Below are 22,942 nucleotides of genomic sequence, written 5' to 3' on the forward strand. Positions count from 1 at the left end.
TCTGTCATTCATTTGTGTGGCTTAAATTTTGCTGTATTGGGTCTAAGATTGTTTTTACCATCTTTGTTCTGGTTTTGTCACCATCTTTCATTTTCAGACTGCATTATTATTATTTATAGGCCAAGCAATACTTTAATCATCTGTGTCACTGTTAACTTATGAATATGGAGCAGATAATGATAAATGGAGCAAGAGCGAATATTGATGGCTTTGTGTCTTTGAAAAATTATGTGATCTTTGTCCCAGGTGCCCTGCTAAAACTAGTGCATTCCTGTCTATCCCTCACCAGTGCATCTGGACTGTGGGTCTGTGCCTCCAGTTAAACAAGGCACTTCACTTCATGCCTATCTTGAATCATCTGAATAGGACAGTGAAGTCTGTTGGACTGTGTGCACGTAAATTTAGGTGCATTCTGGAAAACCTTGCTACATTAGTCCTTATTCAGGTGCAAGGTTTTGCTCTCAGATTTCTTCATTAATATCCAGGTCTGGCCTTCTGACAGATCCATGTGTTTGTAGAACAGATTGAGAAGGTTGGACTGTACAGATCTGAGGGAGAATCCTCACTACAGTGAGAGTATCACAATTTCATGACTTTGCCATATCAAACCATGTCATGGAAGTAGTCCATTGGTGCAGATGTTTTGAGAGTGCAAGAACCAGTTCTTTCATTATTTGCATCAGATCCATCAATATTCTGATCACTGGAGTGTGATAAATGGGTAGCTTGGGCTCGGTGTGTAGAAAATTAGTGCTGGTTCTGCTGTTTGCTGTAGGGAATTTCTTGCTTGGGGCTGGTATCTGAAATTTTCTTTTAATTTTTTCTGTCTCATTTACTGCTCTTCCCTTGGAGAAGAAGGGGTGCACACGGAGGAACTGGACAGTGAACTAGGTAAATCATCCATCTCTCATTTTGGTATTTGACTTCAACTGCACTGTTTTGCGCCTTTAATTACTTACTTTCTCCTTTGTATCATTTTGCATCTTTCAGGTTTGTTGTTGTTTTTTTTTTTTTTTAATTTCAACAAGAGTAATTTATCAGCTAAAACTTCCCCAGCACACAGAGCATTTATCTTTCCCTAGCTTCAGATCTGCAGTGTTTTTCTTACTGATTTAGAGTTTGAAGAAAGTTAGAGAGCCCCAATCTTGCAAAGTTGTTTTGAAGCTGCTTCTTCCTGGAGTCTGCAGAAGTTGGGGTCTTTTCCTTTTGCATCTCTGGCTCCTGGAAATTCTTATAGATGCCAAAGATAAAATGAAGTAGCTCATGATGCTTTTTCACTGGGGCCCAAGACATTTCTCAGACAATAGAAGCTCAGTGTGATTCAGAAAGTTTCAGTATTACATCAGATGCTTCAGCTGAGCTTGTGAATGAAACAGCTTAAAATTTTCCCTCAGTCAGTGATTTTATAAACAGATGATTTTCAATGATGTGGTACACTTTTATTTGCTGCATCTCTTTGTGAAGGATGCTGTCTTGATATCTAATCTCAGCAGTGCTCATTGTGTTGATATGATGGCAGAGGTAGTTGTTATTTCTGTTCAGCTATGCTCCAGTGCACTCGCAGAGCTGAAAGGATAAGAGGTTGCACAGGATTTTATTTCCACCAGGACTATTATTGCTTTTAAAAAGGACTGTAGTTACAGTTCATAGTTCTGCATACTGGAGGAATTGTATTACCAGAGAATTAAGCTCTGGTTTCTGTAATGACTTGCAAATAAGTGTATTCTGCTCCCTGCTTCTGTGTGATGGATACGGCATCAGCAGCCAGCAGTGGACTTTGAACACTGTTCCACGAATGCTTCTTCTGAATAATATGCCTGCAATAATATGCCCAACTTCTTATAGAGCAAGAATTTGAAAGAAATGACAATTTAAAGAAGAATGCAGTCTCTTTAGTGGTCCTTGAGTGTTTCGTGCAGCTCATACAAATGATCAGCAGCAGAGCAAGGAGCATCAGAAGTAGGTGGATGCACATCAACAATCTGCAAAGGGTTCTCACAAAGGTCCTCACAACCAGTGTTTTAAAATGAGAGGGAGGTTCTAAAAAAGCAAATTTAGAGGCAGTATTAAACAGAAATTACCCTTCTTTCAGTCTACTGTCAGGAACTAGTGCAAGATCAGAGCTGAAAAAAGAGATGCAGGAAAACTCATTAATTGATAAGCCTGACCCTGGATCTGCAGGCACTTACATACACTTGTGTTCTGCTCAGACATCATGAGATATTCCCTTTGTTTCAATGCAGATAAGTTTTATGGAGCTCACAGCCCATCAATATGTTGTTGAGATGTGCAAATGTTGCAATGTAAGGAAAGACATTTTCTTAATGTAAGGCAACAACTGTTTAGCACCTTATCAATAGTTTCTGTTCTAAATACTAGATTAAGACTTGAGGCATTTACACAACTTACTGTTTCCCTAAGAGCTGTGGAGTAATAGGTCACCACATTTTAACAGAAGATGGTTCTTCACACACAAAAATTTAACCTATAATGCCGAATTTGACATGGTTTGGGCCGTCCTGGCTTCACAGGGGGCAGTAAGAGCTGAGTGTACTGGGTTCCTCTCCAGCTCCTTGACAGTAGTGCATGGCTGCAGCTGAAATACCTGGTGTCTAGAGAAGTAATTTTTTAGGAATCCATCCAGCCCCTCTGTATGTAGGGCAGGATACTAGAGCATCTCAACAGGAATCTGTGTACTTATCCAAGGCTTAAAATTGTGACATTAGATATTTATCCATTGAACTTACCCACCTGCTGATAAATGCTCTGAGACTGCATTGGTGCTGTGTGGATGTACCAAAATACAAACCATATGGCTCACTTGGGCTCCTAATGATGCAAAATGTTTTTTTGAAATCTCATCTTTGTGATAAAATCTAATGCTGTGGGTCATCTTCAGTTTGGCAGGAGAGATAGAGAAAGGAGATGAATAATTCAAGGCAGCTAAGAAGCTAGACTGCAGCATGGATATGGAGAATATTGCCTTTTATTTTAGAGAACTTCTGGAAGCTTGTAGGAGTCAAAAAGCACATCTACATAATCAACAAGAAATGTGTTAAAAGCTGCAGTTTTTTATATTGTTATATCTGAAAACATGGAGATTTGTTCCTTAAAAAAGGCTGCAGAGATAATAAACTGGAAAGATTTTGGCACAGTGCCATTTTTGGAGTCAGGAAAGTGCTGGTGTTCTGATCTATTGTGAAAATACTTTAAAAGTAAAGGAAAAAAAAAAGAAATTTCATATCAAAACCTTTTGCGAGCAGAAGAAAAAAAACAATTTTTTTGCTTAAACTTTAAAAATAAAATAGCCCTTAGTGTTCCAAAACAGACAAAAGAAATTCAGCATGAAAGCTGGTGGAACTCATTTGAAGGCATTTGTGCATCACTTCTCCTTTCCCTCATTGACTTTTTATTTTTCTTTCACCCCAGCTTGATCTCTTTACCATTCTACTTTCACCAACAAACTAAATGGCTGCAACAGCTTGTGATTTTCCCAACTGCATGCTAGGTCTTAATTGAATCACACAGAAACTCTTGGAGCCAGTCCCATGGTGTTCTCACCTTCTGGGACTCCTCGGCAAACCTGAGAGTTCCCTTTGCAAAAAGACTTTCAAGATTATGGCCTCTAGCTTTCTGACTTTCTCAGATAAACTTTCAGGGTGTAAAGGAATATCTAATTCTGAAGCGTTCAATCTGCTGATAAAATCGTGGAGTCTTTTCATGCCCAGAAGTTAGCACTGGCTTGCATTTAATGGCTTATGTCTCAAGGAATCCAAAGGTGTTAAACACAATGAGGATAAAACAATATAATGGAAAACCTACCTTTTATCTGCAAATAAGGGACATGGAGCAAAACCCATGAAAATTGATCTGATCTCCAGCCAATTCTGAACACAAACATAAACTTGGAGTAATTAGTCCATGTGTGTTTGTATAGATTCTGTTCCTCTCCAGTCTTGAGATATTTCTATCCTTATGGCAACATTATTCTAATTAATGGGGCATTGTTGATTGTATTGGCTCAACAATTGATGCCATTAACGGAAATAAATCTCTGCATTTGATAATGAACAAACATAGATTGCTGTCAGTGTTGACAAATTTAATGTAAAATTTTTACAAATTACTTTGCATGGGGTATTTGAACTTGTGTTATCCAATAATGGGGTTTTATTCTATATTTAAATGGATGTGCAGAGTTGGTGGGACTACATGTGCACAGTCCATAGTGTGGTGGAGCCTTTTTCTGAGTTGTTTCACAGTATTACACAAACACACCACTCTGTATGGTTAATAAGATGATTATTTTGTTACCCCCAGCCAATGGGAATATTGTGTTTAAATGAGTGGCACAAGGATCAGGCCCTTAAGTAACACACACAGCTTTAATAACCCTCAGTTGGATGCTGAAGTGATTGCATTACATTCACTAATTACAGTTAAAGTACTATGCAGTCTAGAAAATCAGCAGGAACAAAAGCGGATCCATTTTAAAATGTTAATTTCATCTTCAGAACTGTTTTTTTTGTCAATTATGGTAAAGAAAGGAAGGAAATCTCTGTTCCATGTGACTGTGGCAGTGTTGTGCAGTGAAATACACCTGTGTGCCAGCCCCTCTTGGGTGGATTGCATACATTGGCATACATGTTAAATCCACCTTGTCCTGGTTTTGCGTTGGGCTCAAGGCTGAGCAATGCAAATCACAAAGAAAGGAGTAAAATAATCCTCTTTTCTGCACTGGTGAGCATAAATGGCTTGGCCCTGGTACAGGAGATGGAAGTGGTCTCTGTCAGTGGGCTACAATTTTTTGCCATAGTCTCACCCACCTTCGTGGGTTGGTGTTAAAATGTTCTGGCCTTTCCTGCATCAATTTCCCTTGCAATGCTCCAGAGCCACTGGCCATGGTGGACAAACAAGGGGGGTACTTGAAACAGTCCCAGACAGGAAATTTATTGAGCATTTGCTCATTTAATACAAAAAGCAATCAAAAATTGAGTGGTATGGGCATCTTCCCAGTGATGTGCTGACCCAGCACAGGGGGCATGGGCTGGGATGTTGTTGTCAAAGGGGGCTGTGATCAATCTGAAAAGTGTCCAGAGCAAGGTCTGACCTACTGATGAGCTTTGCACGTTGGGCTGGAGAAGCTGCCTGTCAGAAAAAAACCTGTCTTGGAAGCTTCACTAATGCTTTTTCTGTTTCCAGAGTTGCCTGCTGGTTGGGAGAAAATTGAGGATCCCGTATATGGTGTCTACTATGTAGAGTAAGTGCTGCTCCCTGTTTTGGTGTAGCTGTGGGGGCAAGGAGGCTTTCCCTGCACCCCACTCTGTGCTGTCCTGGTAACAGCTCAGACCTTGAGGAGAAGGAGGAGGAGAAGATCTTGACCCATTACAGGCTGGGAGATTGTTATAGGGTGTCTTGGTTTGGAAAGACAGGTATCTGCCAGGAAAAGCTGGAGCTTCCCTTGGAATGGAGAATGTAAACCCCTCCCTCCAAATTACTATAATTTTGCAATTAAGAAGCTTTCAGGCAAAGATATGGGAATAGGAATAACAGTTTTTGACTAGGAATATTAAAAATACAAATGTAGTAGTACAAAAACATCCAAGCAAACAAAAAACCACTGACAGAGTCAGAATACAACTCAGCACCTTGTTGGTCAGGGTGTTGGAAGCAGCCCAAAATGAGTCCTCCTGGAGTAACAGATGTGGTTCTGTTGGACTAGAGATAATCCTGTAGAACGGGTCCAATGATGGTGAGACAGGTCCAGTCTTACTCTGAAATCCAGTGGAAAACAGGCTGCAGTGGAGTTCTGAATTGCAGGTGTTATCCAGGTAGGAATGGTCGGCTCCTCCTCCTGGGTGGAGCATCTCCCAGTGGGATGATGTAATTGTATCAGTCATTCAGTGAGCCTCGATGGCCCATTAACAGCAGATATCCCCTGCAGGGAGGATGGGTTGTGGAAGAGATAAGGAGCATTGCTCCACCTGGTTTTAACAGCTGCCCATTGACAGAAGGCACCCGCCCCCTCCCTCTGGAGTTATGAGGAATGGGTTATAGGAGAGATAAATAAACAAAAAACCCCTCCCCAACCGTTTTCAACAGATGGCAATAGAATGCACACTTTTGGTTACATATTGCAACCCAAAATGTAGGGTCTGGGAGAGGGCAGCCCTGTCTGGCCATTCCCCATCCACCAGAGTGGGACTGGGCTCAGGGCAGACAGGAGGGCCCTGGGAGGGGGCTGAGCTCATGGAGGACAGGAGCAGTCCAGGGTTGGGATGTGCAGGAGCCCCAGCACCTCACAAAATACTTCTATCCAGAGAACATTAATGAGTGTGCAATTAACTGAGTGTGATCACCTTTGTGCAGTGCTGTGGTCACAAAATGAGTGTGTGAAGCAATCCTCCAGCCAGTTGTGTCAGAAGACACCCAAAAAGAGGAATGGAGAAGACGATGTGACCAAACAGCCATGGCAAAGGTTCTTCCATCAGGCTGTATGGCTGTGAATAGAATTACAGGTTTAATGGGACTCTGTGGAATTAGAGCAGCTTCTTCTTTATCAACATGTCAGATTGCTCCTTTGGGAAACCAGAGATGGGAGTTTTGTTTCATCACTGACCCCATAAAATGAATTTTTAATTATGTGTATACTCCTGTCTAGTAGGATGGCTTATGATAGCCCTCAGAATAGACATGGAATACAGTTTCTGTCTGCCTTGGCTCATTTCTGACCCTACCATCTGTGCCTAGGGAAACAAGGTTAGCAAACTGTGTAATTAAGGCTTGACATTTATTTACCAAAGACATCAAGAATATTTTTCAGCTATTAAATGCCATGCCAAGAGATCTTTACAGGATATTGTCCTGTCACTTTATATACACATGCCCGTTAGTTTTGTGGCACTCCTTACTGATCGAATTAAATCAAAAAGTAACTGCAATAAGACATAATTTTATTTTACTTGCTGTGTCTAAGCTAGCCAAGATGGTTATAATTTTAGCATTTGTCTCTGTCCCTTCAAATCAGGCACTCTGTTATTACATAATAGTTTTTATTGAGAGACAATTGTATCATGAAAAAGTTTATATATTTTTTTAAGTAGTTATCATTTTTTCTTGGCTCTCCAAAGATATCTTGAAATGGGAAATCTTTTTTCAGTGAGTTAGAACTCAGTTTTAATGAGTTAGAACTCACTAGCTTTTTTTTTATTTAGTAAGTTAAATATTTTTCTAGTGATTTAATATTGATCTTTAGCAGAAGAATTTCTGAACATAAATCCCTGGAGTGCTTCTGTCACAATTACTTGAAAATGTGGTTTGTTTTCATGTGGGTTTTTTAATAAAGGAATACTGGATAGGAGACAATATAACAGCAAGTTCCTAATGGTAAACTTTGCTTTGCATACAAGGATAGGCTTTAAGGTAATGAATTTTTCTGAGGTGTACTTGTTCCTTTGCTTTGCAAAATCACTACTGAAAATGGCTGTTGAAGAGTTGATGAGCCATTCAGGGAGTCTCAGCCCTGCCCCTGCCACCCCAGCATCTGTGGCTGCTGTTCATCCCTTGGTTTAGTAAGATGGTTAATCCTCTGTTGTGTGCATGCCTTGTCTGCCAGGATGGGCCTGAGATGATTTCTTTTTTTTTTCCTGGAACTGGCACGAAGTATTGGCTCTCAAACATCTCATTGTGCTCAAAAGCTGCCTGAGGAAAGCAGCTGAAGTTTCACTAAATGCTGCTTTCCACTGGGAGTATTTGCTGGTGGCTGATTATGGATAGATTTTGATCCATTTGAAGTCCAGCTCATAGCCTGCATCCCTGCAGATATTTTTAAGACACCCTGTGTGCATTGATCAGATCACTGACAGATGCTGGGGTTTGGTTTGTTTAGTTTTGTTTTGTTTTCTCTTGCTTTCATTTTTTTTTAAACTTGGGTGAGCCAGGAAACAATTTCACCTCTGGGAGTCTGATTAAAGCAAGGATGATACAGGCATGTCTCTTAAAATGCAATCAGACAGTATGCCTTTCCTGCTCTAATCTCATTTTTCACAGATAGATCACTACTTTAATGTATTTGAAGGAATTAGCCATCCCTACTCAAGACATCCTATCAATACCAGAATCTGCTTGTTTTTCTAAATACTCTTTTTGGGACAACAAGATGAGCCTTGTTCCACCCCCACTGCTGTTGGGTTTGTTTGGTATTTCACTCCTCTCCTCAGAAAGAGCAGTTTCAGTGCCTGGCCCTCATTCCTGCTTGTTGCACAGAAGGTTTCCCTGATTCATGGCTCTCTTCCATCTCCAGCCACATCAACCGGAAGACACAGTATGAAAACCCAGTTCTTGAAGCAAAGAGGAAGAAGCAGCTCGAGCAACAGCAGCAGCCTCCAGAAGGTTGGCAGCCTTGAGGGCGTGGTGGGTGGGGTATTCATGGGGTTTGTCCTCCCTGGCAGCACCGTGCCAGTGTTCGTCCTTCCCTCTGTGGCCTTAGTGTGGAAAGGCAAAGTGATGTGCTTAGGAAAGGCTGTGTTTGTCCTTCACAGAAGATGCAGCAGAGGAGGAAATCTAAACTGTACCACTTAAATGTCGAAAGCTTCAATCTTGTTAAACAGGAGAGATTTTTTTCCTTTATATGTCCTTTGTTTCTGGAAAGTTTCTGGACTTCCCAGAGACAGCTAAAACATGTTTTCCTCTTCAATCTGCTCCATCAAGTTAGTCACTGTAGTTAATGTTGTTCCAGTCTGCACTGGGACTCAGACTATTAGAGGGGATGAGAAGTGGGCATTTACATGCACTAGATAACCCCTGCATGAGAGACTTCTTGAACCAAGCCTTTTGTATGTTGTCAGGATCTAAAATCTGAAGCAATTTCCTTATTTTGAAACACTTCTAAAAATATATTTTCCTCCCTCCTTGCCCCCTTTTTTTTTTACTTTTTATATTTTTTTCTTCAAATGCAGCCCAACTGCAGAGAGAGCCCTGTGGCAGTTGGTTTGTTCTTCTACTTAGATGCCGTGAGTGGCACAGGGAGTAGATTTCATTTAAATGTCAAGTAAGTCCACTTAGATTCAAGTCACATCCCAAGTTTCAGTGTGAGACAGGATGTCCCAGCAGATGGATCAGCTGACCGGGATATGGAGATCCTTCAGAACTGGTTTTTGGTCATCCCATTCATTTTATTCCCTCTGTCTGTGACTCTGTTTCCTCTCTTGCCATACTTCTCACCTCTCCTCTGCCTGACCCCCACACTCCCAGTGTGTGCAGCAGCAGCTCGTGGTGCTGTTGTGAAACCAGTAACATTTCCCTCTCTGCCCTCTCTAGAATGGACAGAGGAGTGTCCATCTCTCCCTCCACCTGCTGCTCCAAACCATGTTTCAAACAACCAAGAGGCAGTTCGGGAAGCACCAGTACAAGGTAACAGCCTTGTTAAACCAGTGGTAAAAGAGCAACAAGGTTTTTTTTTTTCCCTGAGAATGAAATTCCCTCAGCCAGCACAAGGGCAGTATTTCCATGACTGGTGACACACCAGGCCCTCTGCCTGATTATCTGAATTCCCAGGTTTTGAGACCAGTTGTTTCAAGACTACATTTGTTGCTGAATGCAAGAGGTGAATGAGATTATGTGCATCAAAAAGAGGATTGTGGCTATTCTCTGGGTAGCATTCCAAATTTTCAAACACAGTAGATTTACTCTGAAGTTGTACTTTTATGCAGGTACTTTGGGCTGTTACAGCCTTATTTATTGTGTCAGTGGTCTGTGTAGCCAGTAACTCACAGACCAGTTGTTTGCCTTAAATAACTCACCAGACAGGACATGAATCATTCCTGAATTTGCAGCATGAGCTGAAACATTGCCAGGTCAGGTCACCAGCAAGGGCAGGGAGTTCCACTTGTACCTGTGGCAGTAAAGTGCTCTCTGGTTACAAGTGGTTGTAAGTAGGCTTATTTTTGACTACATCTGAATTGCACAGCAAGTGAGTGGCATTGCCCTGGTCTGCAGGAGCCAGAGCCTGGGGAAGGTGAGAGGGGGAATCTGGCTGGAATGCATCTTCCTGGCAGAGTTTGGAGCAGCTGGGAACTATTTCCATGGTCTCTGAAGGCAAACCTGACTGGAGTGCTGCTGTCCCAGGCAGTCTTTCCTGCCAGGAAGTGCTCTGTGGAAGCAGATCAGCCCTTCAAAAACAGACATGGAATTTCACAGGACCCAAAGCCCCCAGCACAGTCCTAAGGAGTATTAGAGTACATTAGAGTAATCCAACCTGGTAGCAAGGAAAAAACATGGGAGGTCTGAGGATGGCACCCTGACCACAAGGCACCTGAGTTTAGAGATGTCATCAGAGTGCCCCAAAAATGCTGATCTTCCTCCTGGAGGCATCTGTGAATGCCACCTTTGCCTTTTCCACACCAGGCTGAAGCAAGGGCTGCCCAAGCATCCATACATGGTGAAGCAAAGGAGCCAGCATACAGGGTTGATGCTGGGAGCCTGCTCAGCCACCAAAGTTGTGCAGCAGTGTTAGAGCAGAGCATTTCCCTGTCTCAGCACCACTCTGAGTGACACGTCCTGGTGTCTGCTGGTGACTCCTCCCCTCTTTCTGTTCTCTTTCTCTTCCTTTCTCAGTGCTGCTCCCTCTTCTCTCACTTCCCATTTGCAGCAGCTTTTCTCCAGCTTCCATGCCCAGAGGTTTCTATCTCTCCCCCTGATGGGATTGCTGGCAGGGACGTGGGCACAAGGAGCCCTCCCTGTGCCCCTGGCAACACTCTCACAGCCTGGGTTTTGTAGATACACTAATTTCAAATGTGATACCCTCTTGAATGCTGTAGGTGGGATGTAGCCTGTGGTGCTGGTGTCCTGCTGCTGCAGGGCAAGCTCAGCTTGTGTCTGTGGGCAAACACCAGCAAGCTCTGCTTGTTCTGCTTGTCCTTTGAGCCAGAAATGAGCCCCTCTGCACTGTGCCTCTCTGCTGTGTTTGTTACCTGACACACTGGGTCGCACTTTGATAATCAGGGCTTTTTTGCAGGCTGGGGTCTGAGCAGACCATCTGCCCACGATGTGAAGGATTGCCACATTCCTCTGCCACTCTTCAAAGGCAGAAAACCACAAGTTCTCACACTGCTTCCTCATGAATAATCTTCAAATATACTTTTTTTTCCCCCCAGTTAAAGGCTTACAAGTCTCAAATCCCTTCACTGTCCCCCGAGGTCTCCCTTCTGAGCAGAGGCCCACAGCAATGCTCCTGATGTGTTTGAAAGTGAGCCAGTTCTGCTGGCTGTGATACCCACTGCTGATCCTGGAGCTGTCACCAGAGGGCTTAGTGGCACAGGCTAAGCGTTAAAAACAATTAAAAGTGCAAAGGTGTTTAGTGTTGGCACTGTGAAGTGCAGCAACCGTGATCCCTTTTGTGAGCCTGTGCAACATGGTTTGTAAGGATGTGCTTTAGTCTGTGGAGCACCTCTTTCCCTCTTAACTGTGCTCCCAGAGAGCATTCCCAGCCCTCCAGCACAACTGCTCTGGTCCTGGGCTGCTCTTTAATTCATTCTTCACACCAGAAGTGTTTCATCCACAACAGGCAAGGAGCAGAAAGGGAAGAGAAAAGACTTCAAACAGTGTCTGAAGAACAACATCATCGTCCTCCCCTTTTTCACCAGAGGAGGTCACAGGGTAGTAGCAGTGGTGGGGCCGGGGGTTATGTTAAAGAGGATCCGTGTCTTGTCAGAGCTCAGAAGTTGCTTTTTGCCCAGTGGGCTGGGAGAATGTCAAGTGGTGAAAAACATAATGATGCTTCTTTCTGCAGAAACTCTCACTGCAGACTCCTTCTGTAGGAAGCCCCCTAACCCTGCCCCATCCTTCCCAGGATGGATATAATCACCTCAGGACAGAGATAAAACACACCTAGCCCAGCGCTCCCAGCTTTAATATATTCCATTCTTTAAAGCAGCATTGTAGCCCCCTTTGTAGCCTTGGGGCTTTGGTGCACACGACCTCAGCTAACAAAATGCCAGGTACTGGGGTTTTGTTCGTGCCTTTTACTGCATGCCTGGATCCAAGGAAGACAGGTGGAGTGTGATGAGATGAGAGGGTGCAGGAGTGAAGTGCAGTCCTGTCCCTGCACACTGCTGTGTTTGACCATGGACTCGTTAGAATGAGGAGGGGCAGAGGAAAAAGAGATCAAAGACTCTTGTCTGCCTGCTTATAGATTTTATTTTTTTCCCAAACTTCCTGCGCAGGAAAACCTTTTTTTACACGAAACCCTTCTGAGTTGAAAGGGAAGTTCATCCACACCAAGCTAAGGAAAAGCAGCAGGGGGTTTGGCTTCACTGTCGTTGGAGGTGATGAGCCAGATGAATTCCTCCAAATCAAAAGTTTGGTGCTTGATGGTCCTGCAGCGTTGGACGGCAAAATGGAAACAGGTACTGATGCTGTGTATCCAAATCATCACTACCACTTTAGTTTGTGTTTTTGCAGCTGGTTTGAGGTGCCATTCATAAAGAACTGTAGTCTTCATCCCCTTTTTGGGGAAAGGCATTCAGCTTTCCTATCTGCAAGTAAGGAAGTGAGATACATTGAGGAATATATCCGGACTCTTGGAAAAGGGTGCTTCATGTGTTGGAATTCCATTTCAGTCTCAAAATACCCAGCTGGGACACTGCTAGCTCCTGCTCTCCCCACACTGATCTGAGGAGAGGAGCCAGCAGCTGTGGGGTTCCAAATCAGTCTAAGTAAGGGTTCCTGCCCCACTCTGTGGCAATGGATGATGGATTTTTGTAGGGCTGCACCACCATGTGTTTGTGTCTCTGCCATGCTCCTTGCCGCTTTCCAAAGCTACTCCCAAGGAATGGGCAGAGCAGTGGGCTAATCTGCATTTTCTTGGTGTGGAGGCACCAAGGGCAAATTCATTTTGCCAGAGATCAGGCCCACTACAATTTAGTGGCAAAATATGAAATATAGTTTAGCGGTGAACACAGTGGTGCTGGGTTAATGATTTGACTAAATGATCTCAGAGATATTTTTCCACCTTGATTCTATGAAACCCTCTTTGGCTTTGTCTGAGGTCACAACTCCTCACTTTCAGTTGGAGCATCACAGCACTTACCATCCCTGTTTTGCAGGCCCAGTGATAATAAAATGACTCATAACTTGATCAATATCTGGATTTCAGGCTGAAGTATGAGACATGACATGTGGCACTCACTGTATTTGAGCAGTTGGTATTTGAGAGCCTTCTGTAACAGCTCCCATGTGCTCTCAGTTTTGTTGCTATCATATGTCAACGTGTAGCAGTGAGAGCTGGACTTCAAAATAGCTGTGAAACAGGCCATATACCATCATTTAAAATCATTAATTTTTTGCAAAAGCCAATTCCGTTTTCACTTTCAAAAACATTTATGTACATAAAGGCTTTATGCTGTGAACTCACAGGGTTTTTGCTCCCCCAAGTGTCACCACGTCTTCTTCTTTTGCTGAAATGCTGCTGTTGCCTGTGAGTGGCACCTGTGGATGCTGCAGATTTTCTCTCAGGTTCTAATCCTCACCTTCCTGCAGCGCATAAAATGTATTTTCTTGGTCTGTGTGTCCGTGTCTGCTGCAGGGGACGTCATAGTCAGCGTGAACGACACCTGTGTGCTGGGGCACACTCACGCCCAGGTGGTGAAAATCTTCCAGTCCATCCCCATCGGTGCCAGCGTGGACCTGGAACTGTGCCGGGGCTACCCCCTGCCCTTCGACCCCGACGACCCCAACACCAGCCTGGTGACGTCCGTGGCGATTTTGGACAAAGAGCCCATCATTGTGAACGGGCAGGAGAACTACGACTCCCCGGCCAGCCACAGCAGCAAAACAGGGAAAGTAAACGGCACAAAGGAGGCCAGGCCCAGCAGCCCGGCTGAGGCTGCCTCCAATGGACCCCACGGCTACCCCAACGACACGGTGTCCTTGGCTTCCTCCATAGCAACGCAGCCTGAACTCATAACTGTGCACATAGTGAAAGGGCCCATGGGCTTTGGGTTTACTATAGCAGACAGTCCCGGGGGGGGCGGCCAAAGAGTCAAACAAATCGTGGACAGCCCGCGGTGCCGCGGCCTGAAGGAGGGAGACCTCATCGTGGAAGTCAACAAGAAGAATGTGCAGAGCCTCACTCACAACCAGGTGGTGGATATGCTGATTGAATGTCCGAAGGGGAGTGAAGTCACGTTGCTGGTGCAGCGAGGAGGTAAGTCTTCAAAGCTGCTTTAAAACACCTCCTCTTGAAATTAAAAAAAAAAAAAAGGAAAAAGTGCATGTCATGAAAGATCTGCTCTCCTCAGCTTCTCTGTAGAAATGGCTTTTTTTTTTCCCTGAGGTGTAAGAATTGCCCCGAGTTGGCAGTTGTCAGGTCACATAGATGGTTAAAACTGTTTGTGGTGTGTTGCTGCACTGTGAGGGATGCTCAAGTGCACACGAAGCTGGTAAGGGGCAGGAGGGTGGTGTGGGTACACGTGTGGTTACACCTTTGCTTACACAACAAACCCCGGTCTCATGCTCAGGAAACTTGAGTGTTTTAAATAGAACATGGACATTCCTTGAGCTATTCTGAGATACGGAAAAAGCTGGTAATATGTTCTGTAATTTGCAGTGCTCAAAATCAGGTACTTAATGACTCTTCATTGGGGAAGGATTATACCTGGGATACATTTGGGAGCGCAGAAGAGAATTTTAATTTCTCCAAGTTGTACACAATTGCAATGTGACTTCTGCACATTTGTTTGCTATGCAACTGGGAGCTGAGCTCATTTATTGGCAGCGTTGCTGAGGCCACCAGCAGGTACAGAACCCATCCCACAGGCAGCCCACATGGAGCAGGGTTGGCAAGTAACCTGTCAGTGGTCAGTCCATCCACAGGAACTCTTTCTCTGCACATAGTAAGTGTAAAGTAACCTGAGGCAGCACCCCTTTAGCCTGTGGATTGAGTTACCGTGATAGGGTCAAGCTCACAGGCAAATTCCAGCTTGGCTGTTGAGTGTAAAATCAAGAGCAGAGGGCTCAGCTGTCCTTCCCTCCCTGGCACTGGCAGTGGGGCTCTCAGAGGGACAAAGGCCTGTCCCCACTGTGCTCCCTGTCCCATGCAGATTTTGATGGACAACACACACATGGGTGCCCAGTGCATGACAGGAGTGACCTCGCTGCTGAGGCAGAGTTAAACAGACAAGTAGGTGCTGAACACAGCCCCCAGCCAGCCCTGTGGGGAGTGTGTGCTATAAAAGTACCTTCCTGCTGACTTTTCTAAAGTGTTTTGATTGTAGTAAACACCAAAAGCCAGTCCATTTTAACAAGGGACAAGTTGTTTCCTGCATTTACAAGTCTGGCTTGTTGTTTTCCAAGACCTATTTCAAGGCACTGAATACACTGATTCTGCAATTAATAGCAGCTCTAGAGAGAGCACTGTTTTTCCTACACTTCTTTCTTTCCAAGTGCTTAATGTGTTTTTGTATTTTGATAATAAATTAGAAAGTAGAGAACAGAATATATTAAGAATTCACCAATTTTCAAAGTGTGAGTTCCTTAAAGACTTTCAGTACTAGAAAGATTTAAAAAATGCATTTCATTCTCATGATTAATATATGTATTATGGAGAAAATATGGTTGGAAGAAAAACAGCAGCTATTATTAATCCTCCTGGAGAGTGGGTATATATCTAGTAACACCATATATTAATTATTTGAATTGTGCCTGACATTTAATAATCCTCCTAAAGCCTTGAAGGCATAATGAAAAGTTTTGATGAGGAAATAAAAGCCTAGTTTTAATAAAATAGTAAATAGTTCCCTGGTAATCTTGTTGAATCTTTTTTTTTTTTTTTTTAATTTAATCAAGATACTAACCACATCTGCTATCACCTTCGTAGATAAGGTACCATGTCAGTCTTCTTGAACTGTCTCCCTCCCTCTTCAAGGTCTTTACATTTCCATCTCAGCACAGAGCACTTGCAGTTTCGAATTTCACGCTCTTGTGGCACAGAACCTGGAGATGCTGGTGGCCCTGATCCACAGTTCATCATTGAAACAAGGCTCTCCTCAAATCCAGAGGAGAGCTGGACCACAAGCCACTCAGGCTGTGGCCGAGGAGCAGAGTGTGCACAGCAGTAGCCTCAGAACCAAAACCAGTCAGGTTTGTTTAAGGCTTGTAAGGTGATGCTGGGGAATGAGAGGCTGGACATGCCCCACTCACAGCCCAGAAATCCAGCCATGTCCTGGGCTGCAGCTGAGGGGGGACTGCCCCTCTGCTCCACTCTCGTGAGATCCCGCCTGGAGCACTGCATCCAGCTCAGGGGCCAGCACTGGAACAACAAACACGGACCTGTGGGAGCCAGCCCAGGGGAGGCCACCAGCATCATCAGAGGGATGAGGATATGAGTAGCCCTGCTAAGAGTACAGGCTGAGAGTTGGGGTTGCTCAACATGAAAAGAGAAAGCTTCAGGGAAACCTTACAGCACCTTCCAGTGCATAAATGGGCTACAAGATTGCTGGAGAATCACTTTTCACAAGAGTATGTAGTGACAGGACAGGGGGAATGGCTTTAAACTGAAAGTAGGTGGGTTTAGGTTGGATATTGGGAAGAAGATGTTCCCTCAGAGGATGGAGAGGCCTTGGCACAGGTTGCCCAGAGCAGCTGTGGCTGCCCCATCCCTGGAAGTGTCCAAGGCCAGGCTGGATGGGGCTTGGGACATCCTGGGGTGATGGAGAGTGTCCTGTGCCCAGCAGGGAAGTTGGAACTAGATAATCTTTAAGGTCCTTTATAACTTAAACTGTTTAAAAACAACGAAAGGTGGAACTGGCTAAAATCCAGGTGGCACTCAGTGCTGCTGCACTTGGGTCCCTTTCCCTGTAACTTTACCTTGTGTTACCCCTGCCAAGTCTCTCCTCAGCAGCACCACCCCCAGACAAGGCGCCGCTCCTTATTTTGGTCTGATTGCAGAAATGTATTTGGCTCGGGTGTCTGATAAGCTCCTTCAGGGCTTTTGAAGCTGTCAGTTTCCCTGTCACTTGTCCTTTCCTCCTCCTCCCTCTGGTGTCCAGTGAGGAAAGTGCTCTCAGATGCTGTCAGCATTCTTCTTTCAGCCCAGCATTCAGTCCCGCTGTGCAGGAAGCATCCCTGCCACACTAAGGCTTGTATTCAAGAGCTGTCGAAAGGATTTTCAGAAGTGATTACTAATCAAGCAGAAAAATATCAGAAAGAGATGAGCAATATACAGGAAAAGCTCTGCCTGCTCCAAGCTGCTGGTGCACTCCCAGCAAGGAGGCCTAATTGTTAAAATGCAAACGCAGAGCTGCTGAGAACAGCCTGTAAAATATTTACTGTGAAGTGTGTTCAGCTGAAGCTTATGGGAGAGGGCAAATCCTGCTGCTGCCTCTGAGTGAGGAACACAAGGATGATTTCAGGAGGGATGAAGCTGAAATGCCTCCTCTGTGTGCTCAGGTGTCATCTAAAACCATTTGCAGGACTCATGCAGGATTGGTGCAGAGGAATAAATACTAAATACAAAGTCAGATCACTGAGAATTTGTTTCCTAGAGGCCTCATAGAAAATTTACCTTGTCAGTGTTCTGGTTTAATTTTTTTTTTAGTTTTCTTCTCCCTCCTCCCCTCGGTAGGATTAATCATATTGCTGTTGTTTTCCTGTTTCACCTATCTGTGGATAAAACTGGATAAAACTCACTGATCTTGAGGGGTTCAGAAAGAGTTCAGCCCCCTCAGGGTGCAGAGGGTTGACTGGGCTGGTTGGCAAAGCTGCTTTTGCTTAGCAAAATGAAGGGACAGAGGGGACAGAATAATTATTGTCTCTATTAGGCAGGAGAGATAGAAGGTACTTAAATGAAGGAATTGGCTGAACAACTGTGTGTTGTTTGGCTGTGAGTAATTTAAACTGGAAATGAGAAGAGAGTGCCAAGCCATTAGAGCCTGTAAGTCAAACTGGAGGAGGCATGAAGGCTTTACTGCCTGAAGGTGAAGCTCAGCACGTTTGAAGGGGACAGGACATGGTGCCTGCAACAGCAGAGGAGATGCTTGATAACCCAGCAGGACCATTTGAGAGCTCTGCACCTGGAAGTAAACCAGTGCTGCTGCTACAAAACACAGAATTAAGCATATATTTTTGTCCCTGCACTGGAAATTGTGATTACATATATTGGTTATTTTAAAGAACTATTGTTAATGGGGCCACAAAAGGTACAGCTTTATTTTGAATGTTTGTAGCTGAAAAGGTTCTTTTAACCTTGTACCTACCAAGTACATAAAGTACTTTCCACCAAAAAAAAATAAATTAAAAAGCAAAGAAACAAGGTAATATTATTTGCTACTTGAAATCCATTAGTCATTGAAGCCTTGCCTATGCACTGTAATCAACTGAAATAAGCAATTCTCAAATACCTCTCCATTCTGCACAGACTCTATTCATAACAAAAGAAACATTTTGTCAGAATAATTTCTCTCTTCCCAAGAGACTTCTATTCTGGAGGCTGTGTCTCTGTTAGGACAGGTGGGAGGCTGTGTCAGAACAAGTTATTCTGCAAAACTACTGTGCTGTATTTCTTGGGACCACTAAGATCTAATATTTGTTTCAGTGAAAACTGTAATGTATTTTATATTTTGTGAATTGCCTCTGATTAAAGAACTTTTTTTTTTTTCCTTTTCTTTCCTATTTTTTTAGGTCAGTCTTCAGGTTAACCAAAATACGCGTGTTTAGTTTGTGTTCAGTTCCAAGAATTACACTGGGCAGTGTTCATGCAGGTTTAAATGGACAATTTACCTTCAAAGCTCTCACAGTTAGTGCTTAGTTGCATCTATATTCACTGGAAGGTCAAAAATAGCATAAACCTTGAGCCTGATCTACGTAATCCTCTGGAAAATGTGTTCCCACTTTGCTCCAGATCAAAGTAAAGGCACACAGGTGAAATGTCAGTCACATGCCTTGTGCAAATCAGTGCCATTTCTAATTGTTTTCCCTAGTGCCAAACTCCTGTTCAACTGGGGAATGGGAATACATCTTCTGAAAAAAAAATATATGCTAGATAGATATATAGATGTACACTAGAGTGTCAAAACTAAATGTGTTTAATGGGGAGAAGAATCAGTGCAACATCCACTTGTCTAAATGCCCATCAGTGGGTACCTGTAAAAGTCCATAGTGAATTCCCCAGTTCAGTGGAATGAAAGGTGCTTGAGGGGAGCAGTGATGAGGTTGGTGGAAATGGGGATGGGTCTGTTCCAACAGTCCTGTTCACTTGGTCCTCAGGTCAGTGGGTTTAAGAAGTTCCTTGTGACACGTGTAACTACAAGAAAAATTTGCAACAACGGAAAAAAAAATTACAAAGCTTTAAAGCAATAAAGCTATCGAGTCTCCTTAGCTACATGGACCTTCCCTTGCCGGAATTCCCACCTGGAAATGAAGTTTTCTCCTCCGTTCTTTAGCTGGAACTGGATCATTAAGTGGTATGAGCAAAAAAAAGAAGGGGTGGAATTAGAGCTCCTTTTCATTTGCTATCCCTAATGATGTAAAACCATGGTATAATTAGAGCTGCAATCAGCTATTCAGTGCAGACTTGAACTCTTTTGAACAAGCCACTCACTTCTGTTTACCCTTTAGGCTTGCAGTGAAGAGTGAGTTGAAAGTCATGCCACTTAAGCATTGAGCTGCCAGAAAGTTTCAAACTGTCTTAGCAGCTGCTGAATTAGAGAGAAAGTGAGTCCAAACTGCTTTTGGGACAAAAATCACAACCTGGGAGTCATCTGATGGTTACCACAGAGCATGTTTGCCCGTGCCAAAGCTTGTGGAATGGGAAGAAAAGTTCACCATTCCCAGCAGTGTTTTCAGCTCAAGTACAGAGGGGCCAGAGCTTTATAGTGAGGTCTTTGTGCCGTGTTTGTATCTAGGAGCTCCCTGGACCCCATCTGGCCCAGCACAGAGCTGCTGGTGCCAGGCATTGCCCTTAGGGTTGGTTTTCTTGTGGCAGCTCCTTCCCTGGACTCCCAGAACAGGGGCAGATCGAATTCCTCTGGTGTGCTCAGTTGACTTCTAAGACTTTGTAAAAATCCCTTTTCAAATCACCTCTTTTTACCTTGTCTCACCTTCTGTCCATCACCACCAGCTACCAAAGCTCCTGGTACCTTCTACTCAGGCATCTTCCACCAAACCTGTTTGTTGAATCTTTCACTTTGTCACTCAGTAGAGGTTGTTTTGAGCTGTATGCCGAGAAATACCTGATATTGTAATATAAATAATATCATCCAGACTCATAGGCACCCCTCACTGGTTAGTAAATCATATTCAGGAAATCAGAATTGTAGTATGCTTAAAGAAGTATATGTCCATGTGTAAGGCCAAGATTTATTTTTCAAGCTCATCACTTCATATTTCAGGGTCATTACTTTGTAATTCCAGAGTTATGGATTTCCTGGTTAAAGTTGGAATATTTTTTGGTATTTAAAAATCTGTCTTTAGTTGTTTCCTCTTGTTTATCTTTGTTATTGTTTCCTTTAAAGAGCTTTGCCTGGCAAGAAGGGAATCAGATTAATGTAGCTGGTTTACACACTGTGTTAGAAATGAGATGTTTTTTAAAGTTTTACATTGTGCCTTTTTGCCATTTTCTGGAAACAGACAATCCTAGTAAAAAAGGCATTGTTAAAATTTAGGTGCAGGGAAGGAGCAGGACTGGGGGGAACCTTTAGCTGGGAGTAACTGATTTTTTATTTTTCCAAACCACCAAGTCACTCTTTATTATTCTCTTCTCTCTGTTGACTGGAATTATATTCTAAGGCCAAAAGAAGCTGTTGAGATTTTAAAGGAAGTTTAAAGCAAGTTTGATGTAACATTTTCTATTCTCTCACAGCCTCATTCTGATTAAGTACTAGTGTATCAAGGAGCAGAGAGGAAAATCAGATGAAGACAAGAAAAGATGGAATAAAGGAAATGTTACGAGTCTAGGTATTTTTAACGAGAAGTTTGAAGTTCATACCCCTCATTAGAATTGCTTATGTGCATGTGTTTCAATCCAGTGTGTGAGTTAATTTTCCTGCAGCAGCTCCAGAGTGTTAGATACGCCTTTTTGGGACAATGCTGTGTATTGTTATGCAGCACCATGCACTGATCACTGTAATTGGTTTTGTAAAGCAAGCGAGCAGAAACTTGTTTTCTCTTTGTGATAAAAATAAGCCGAACTTAACATTTAAAATCAGGTCGTCTTATAAATAATGTAATGTGTTGGGATTACGTGGTGTTTTTTTCTCCTTCAAAGTGCTTTACAGGTGTTAATCTTAGTGACATTAGTAGTTTGTTTTTGATGATCTGAATTTGTGAGGTTTGGGATGACTTTGCTTACCGAAACCACAAAGGGGAAGGTTTTTGATGATGCTCAAGTCCATGGCAAAGCTTCCATTAGACTCCAGGAGGCAGCAGGGTTTCACCCAGGTTTTTCATGCCTACAGATGCTACAGCCACTAAGGGTTATTGTTGGTAACTTGCTCAGACACCAAGTAGTTTAATGTATCTTACTCGTGTTCATATAAATAATGCATTTGCAGGAACTAATGAATTAGCATTGCCAGTGTTTTTCACAATTAACATTGCTGGCCTTTTTCAGTACATGGCATCCAGTTGAAATAGTAATTGACAAACCCAAATATCAAAAAGCCCACGTGTGCAAAAATCCTACCTTAAGCTCCCAAAATTCCAGATATAAAAATACCACATCGAAGTTCTTTCTGATTTTTTTGTTTTGTTTTGTTTCAATCTTCTGGTATTCATATCTAATTGCCTTTCCTAAACCGTGGGAGACCGAGGAACTCCAAACAAAGCACATTGTCCTATGAACACTTGATTCCAAAACAAGCAGCTTTATAATATTACAGTTCTGATAACGATGGAGACTGGGCATTGCTGGGGTATGAACATTTTAATTGCCTGCAGAATTTCCAGCTATTGCTGGTGTGATACATGTGAATTGCTGACACTAATATGTTAGTCATTCAAGACAAGTGTTTTCCCCTCAGCTACCCTTCATTAACTCCATTTGCACTGATTCTCTCATAGAAATGAGTAAGCAAATGAAGAGATGCCTGTGAAATCTGTTTTTTGGGTCAGCAGCAGCTTTACATGAGCTACCCTGCATTTTTGTGGCAGCATGGCCTATCTATGCTATAGCTTGTGTCCCCCAGATAAATGTGTCATCTGAGCTCCAGAGCTGCTTGGAAGTGTAAAATAGGATAGAACAGTTGCTGAATCATTATTTGTCATTTTGTTAGACATTTTGCATTTATTTCAAGGGTTGATACAATCTTCTGAAGTTTTTTACTATTTCATGAAGTGTGCTATAAAGCCAGGAGGAAACCTGTACTTTAATTACCATGTTTGGAATAGGGAAATAATGTCAGTTTTGTGTAGTCCTGCGTGCTGACAGCACAATAGTGGTGGTGTGCACGTTACATGCATGGCTGCCTTTCTGTGGCAGGGAATCTGGATCTGCTTTAGCATCAGTAAGAAAACCAAAGCGTTTGCTGAATGCTGGAAGAAAAAAAAAAACCTGACTGAAATCTCCTCATCAGGATGCTTTATTGCCCAAACCATCCTATCTTGCAGAAAGCAGTAGGCTCTGAAATGAGAACTAAACAGGAGGTTGCTTATCAAATGAAAGATGAGAGCTCTGAAACTCTTCCTAAAGGGTTTGTTTTTTATTCCCTCCTTAGCTTGAGGTTTTGAAAGTTCATGGTTTTGTTTTGTTTTGTTTTTCCACCTTATGTTGATTTGGTTTGGGTATTAAATGCTGAAGTGGTGTAAGTGGAGCAACTTAAACCCACACAGTGTTGTCTTATATCAAATGTGATGTGATGTAACACAAGGTGGCACAGCAGAACCTAATACTGTGCATTAGATAAGGCAGATTTAGCTGGAGATGTGCCTCCCACATCTTCATTGGGATTTG

At 43.1% G+C, this 22,942-nt stretch overlaps 1 protein-coding gene across 26 annotated transcripts in view; it reads left to right on the forward strand.

Annotated features, from left to right (window-relative positions):
* The window catches only part of MAGI1 (membrane associated guanylate kinase, WW and PDZ domain containing 1), a 336,522-nt gene that overhangs the window by 268,605 nt on the left and 44,975 nt on the right, over nucleotides 1–22,942 (forward strand). For 12 of the 26 annotated variants that reach the window (XM_066327242.1, XM_066327243.1, XM_066327227.1 and 9 more), the window contains exons 7-12: nucleotides 853–891; nucleotides 5,203–5,260; nucleotides 8,303–8,391; nucleotides 9,319–9,411; nucleotides 12,222–12,404; nucleotides 13,583–14,203. In XM_066327242.1, coding sequence (XP_066183339.1) covers nucleotides 853–891; nucleotides 5,203–5,260; nucleotides 8,303–8,391; nucleotides 9,319–9,411; nucleotides 12,222–12,404; nucleotides 13,583–14,203 — 1,083 coding nt within the window. The remainder of the gene's footprint in view (nucleotides 1–852; nucleotides 892–5,202; nucleotides 5,261–8,302; nucleotides 8,392–9,318; nucleotides 9,412–12,221; nucleotides 12,405–13,582; nucleotides 14,204–22,942) is intronic. The other 14 variants (XM_066327248.1, XM_066327246.1, XM_066327244.1 and 11 more) reach the window with 4 other exon arrangements.

The sequence above is a fragment of the Sylvia atricapilla genome, chromosome 11, assembly GCF_009819655.1.
Source record: "Sylvia atricapilla isolate bSylAtr1 chromosome 11, bSylAtr1.pri, whole genome shotgun sequence".
Classification (NCBI taxonomy): Eukaryota; Metazoa; Chordata; class Aves; order Passeriformes; family Sylviidae; genus Sylvia; species Sylvia atricapilla.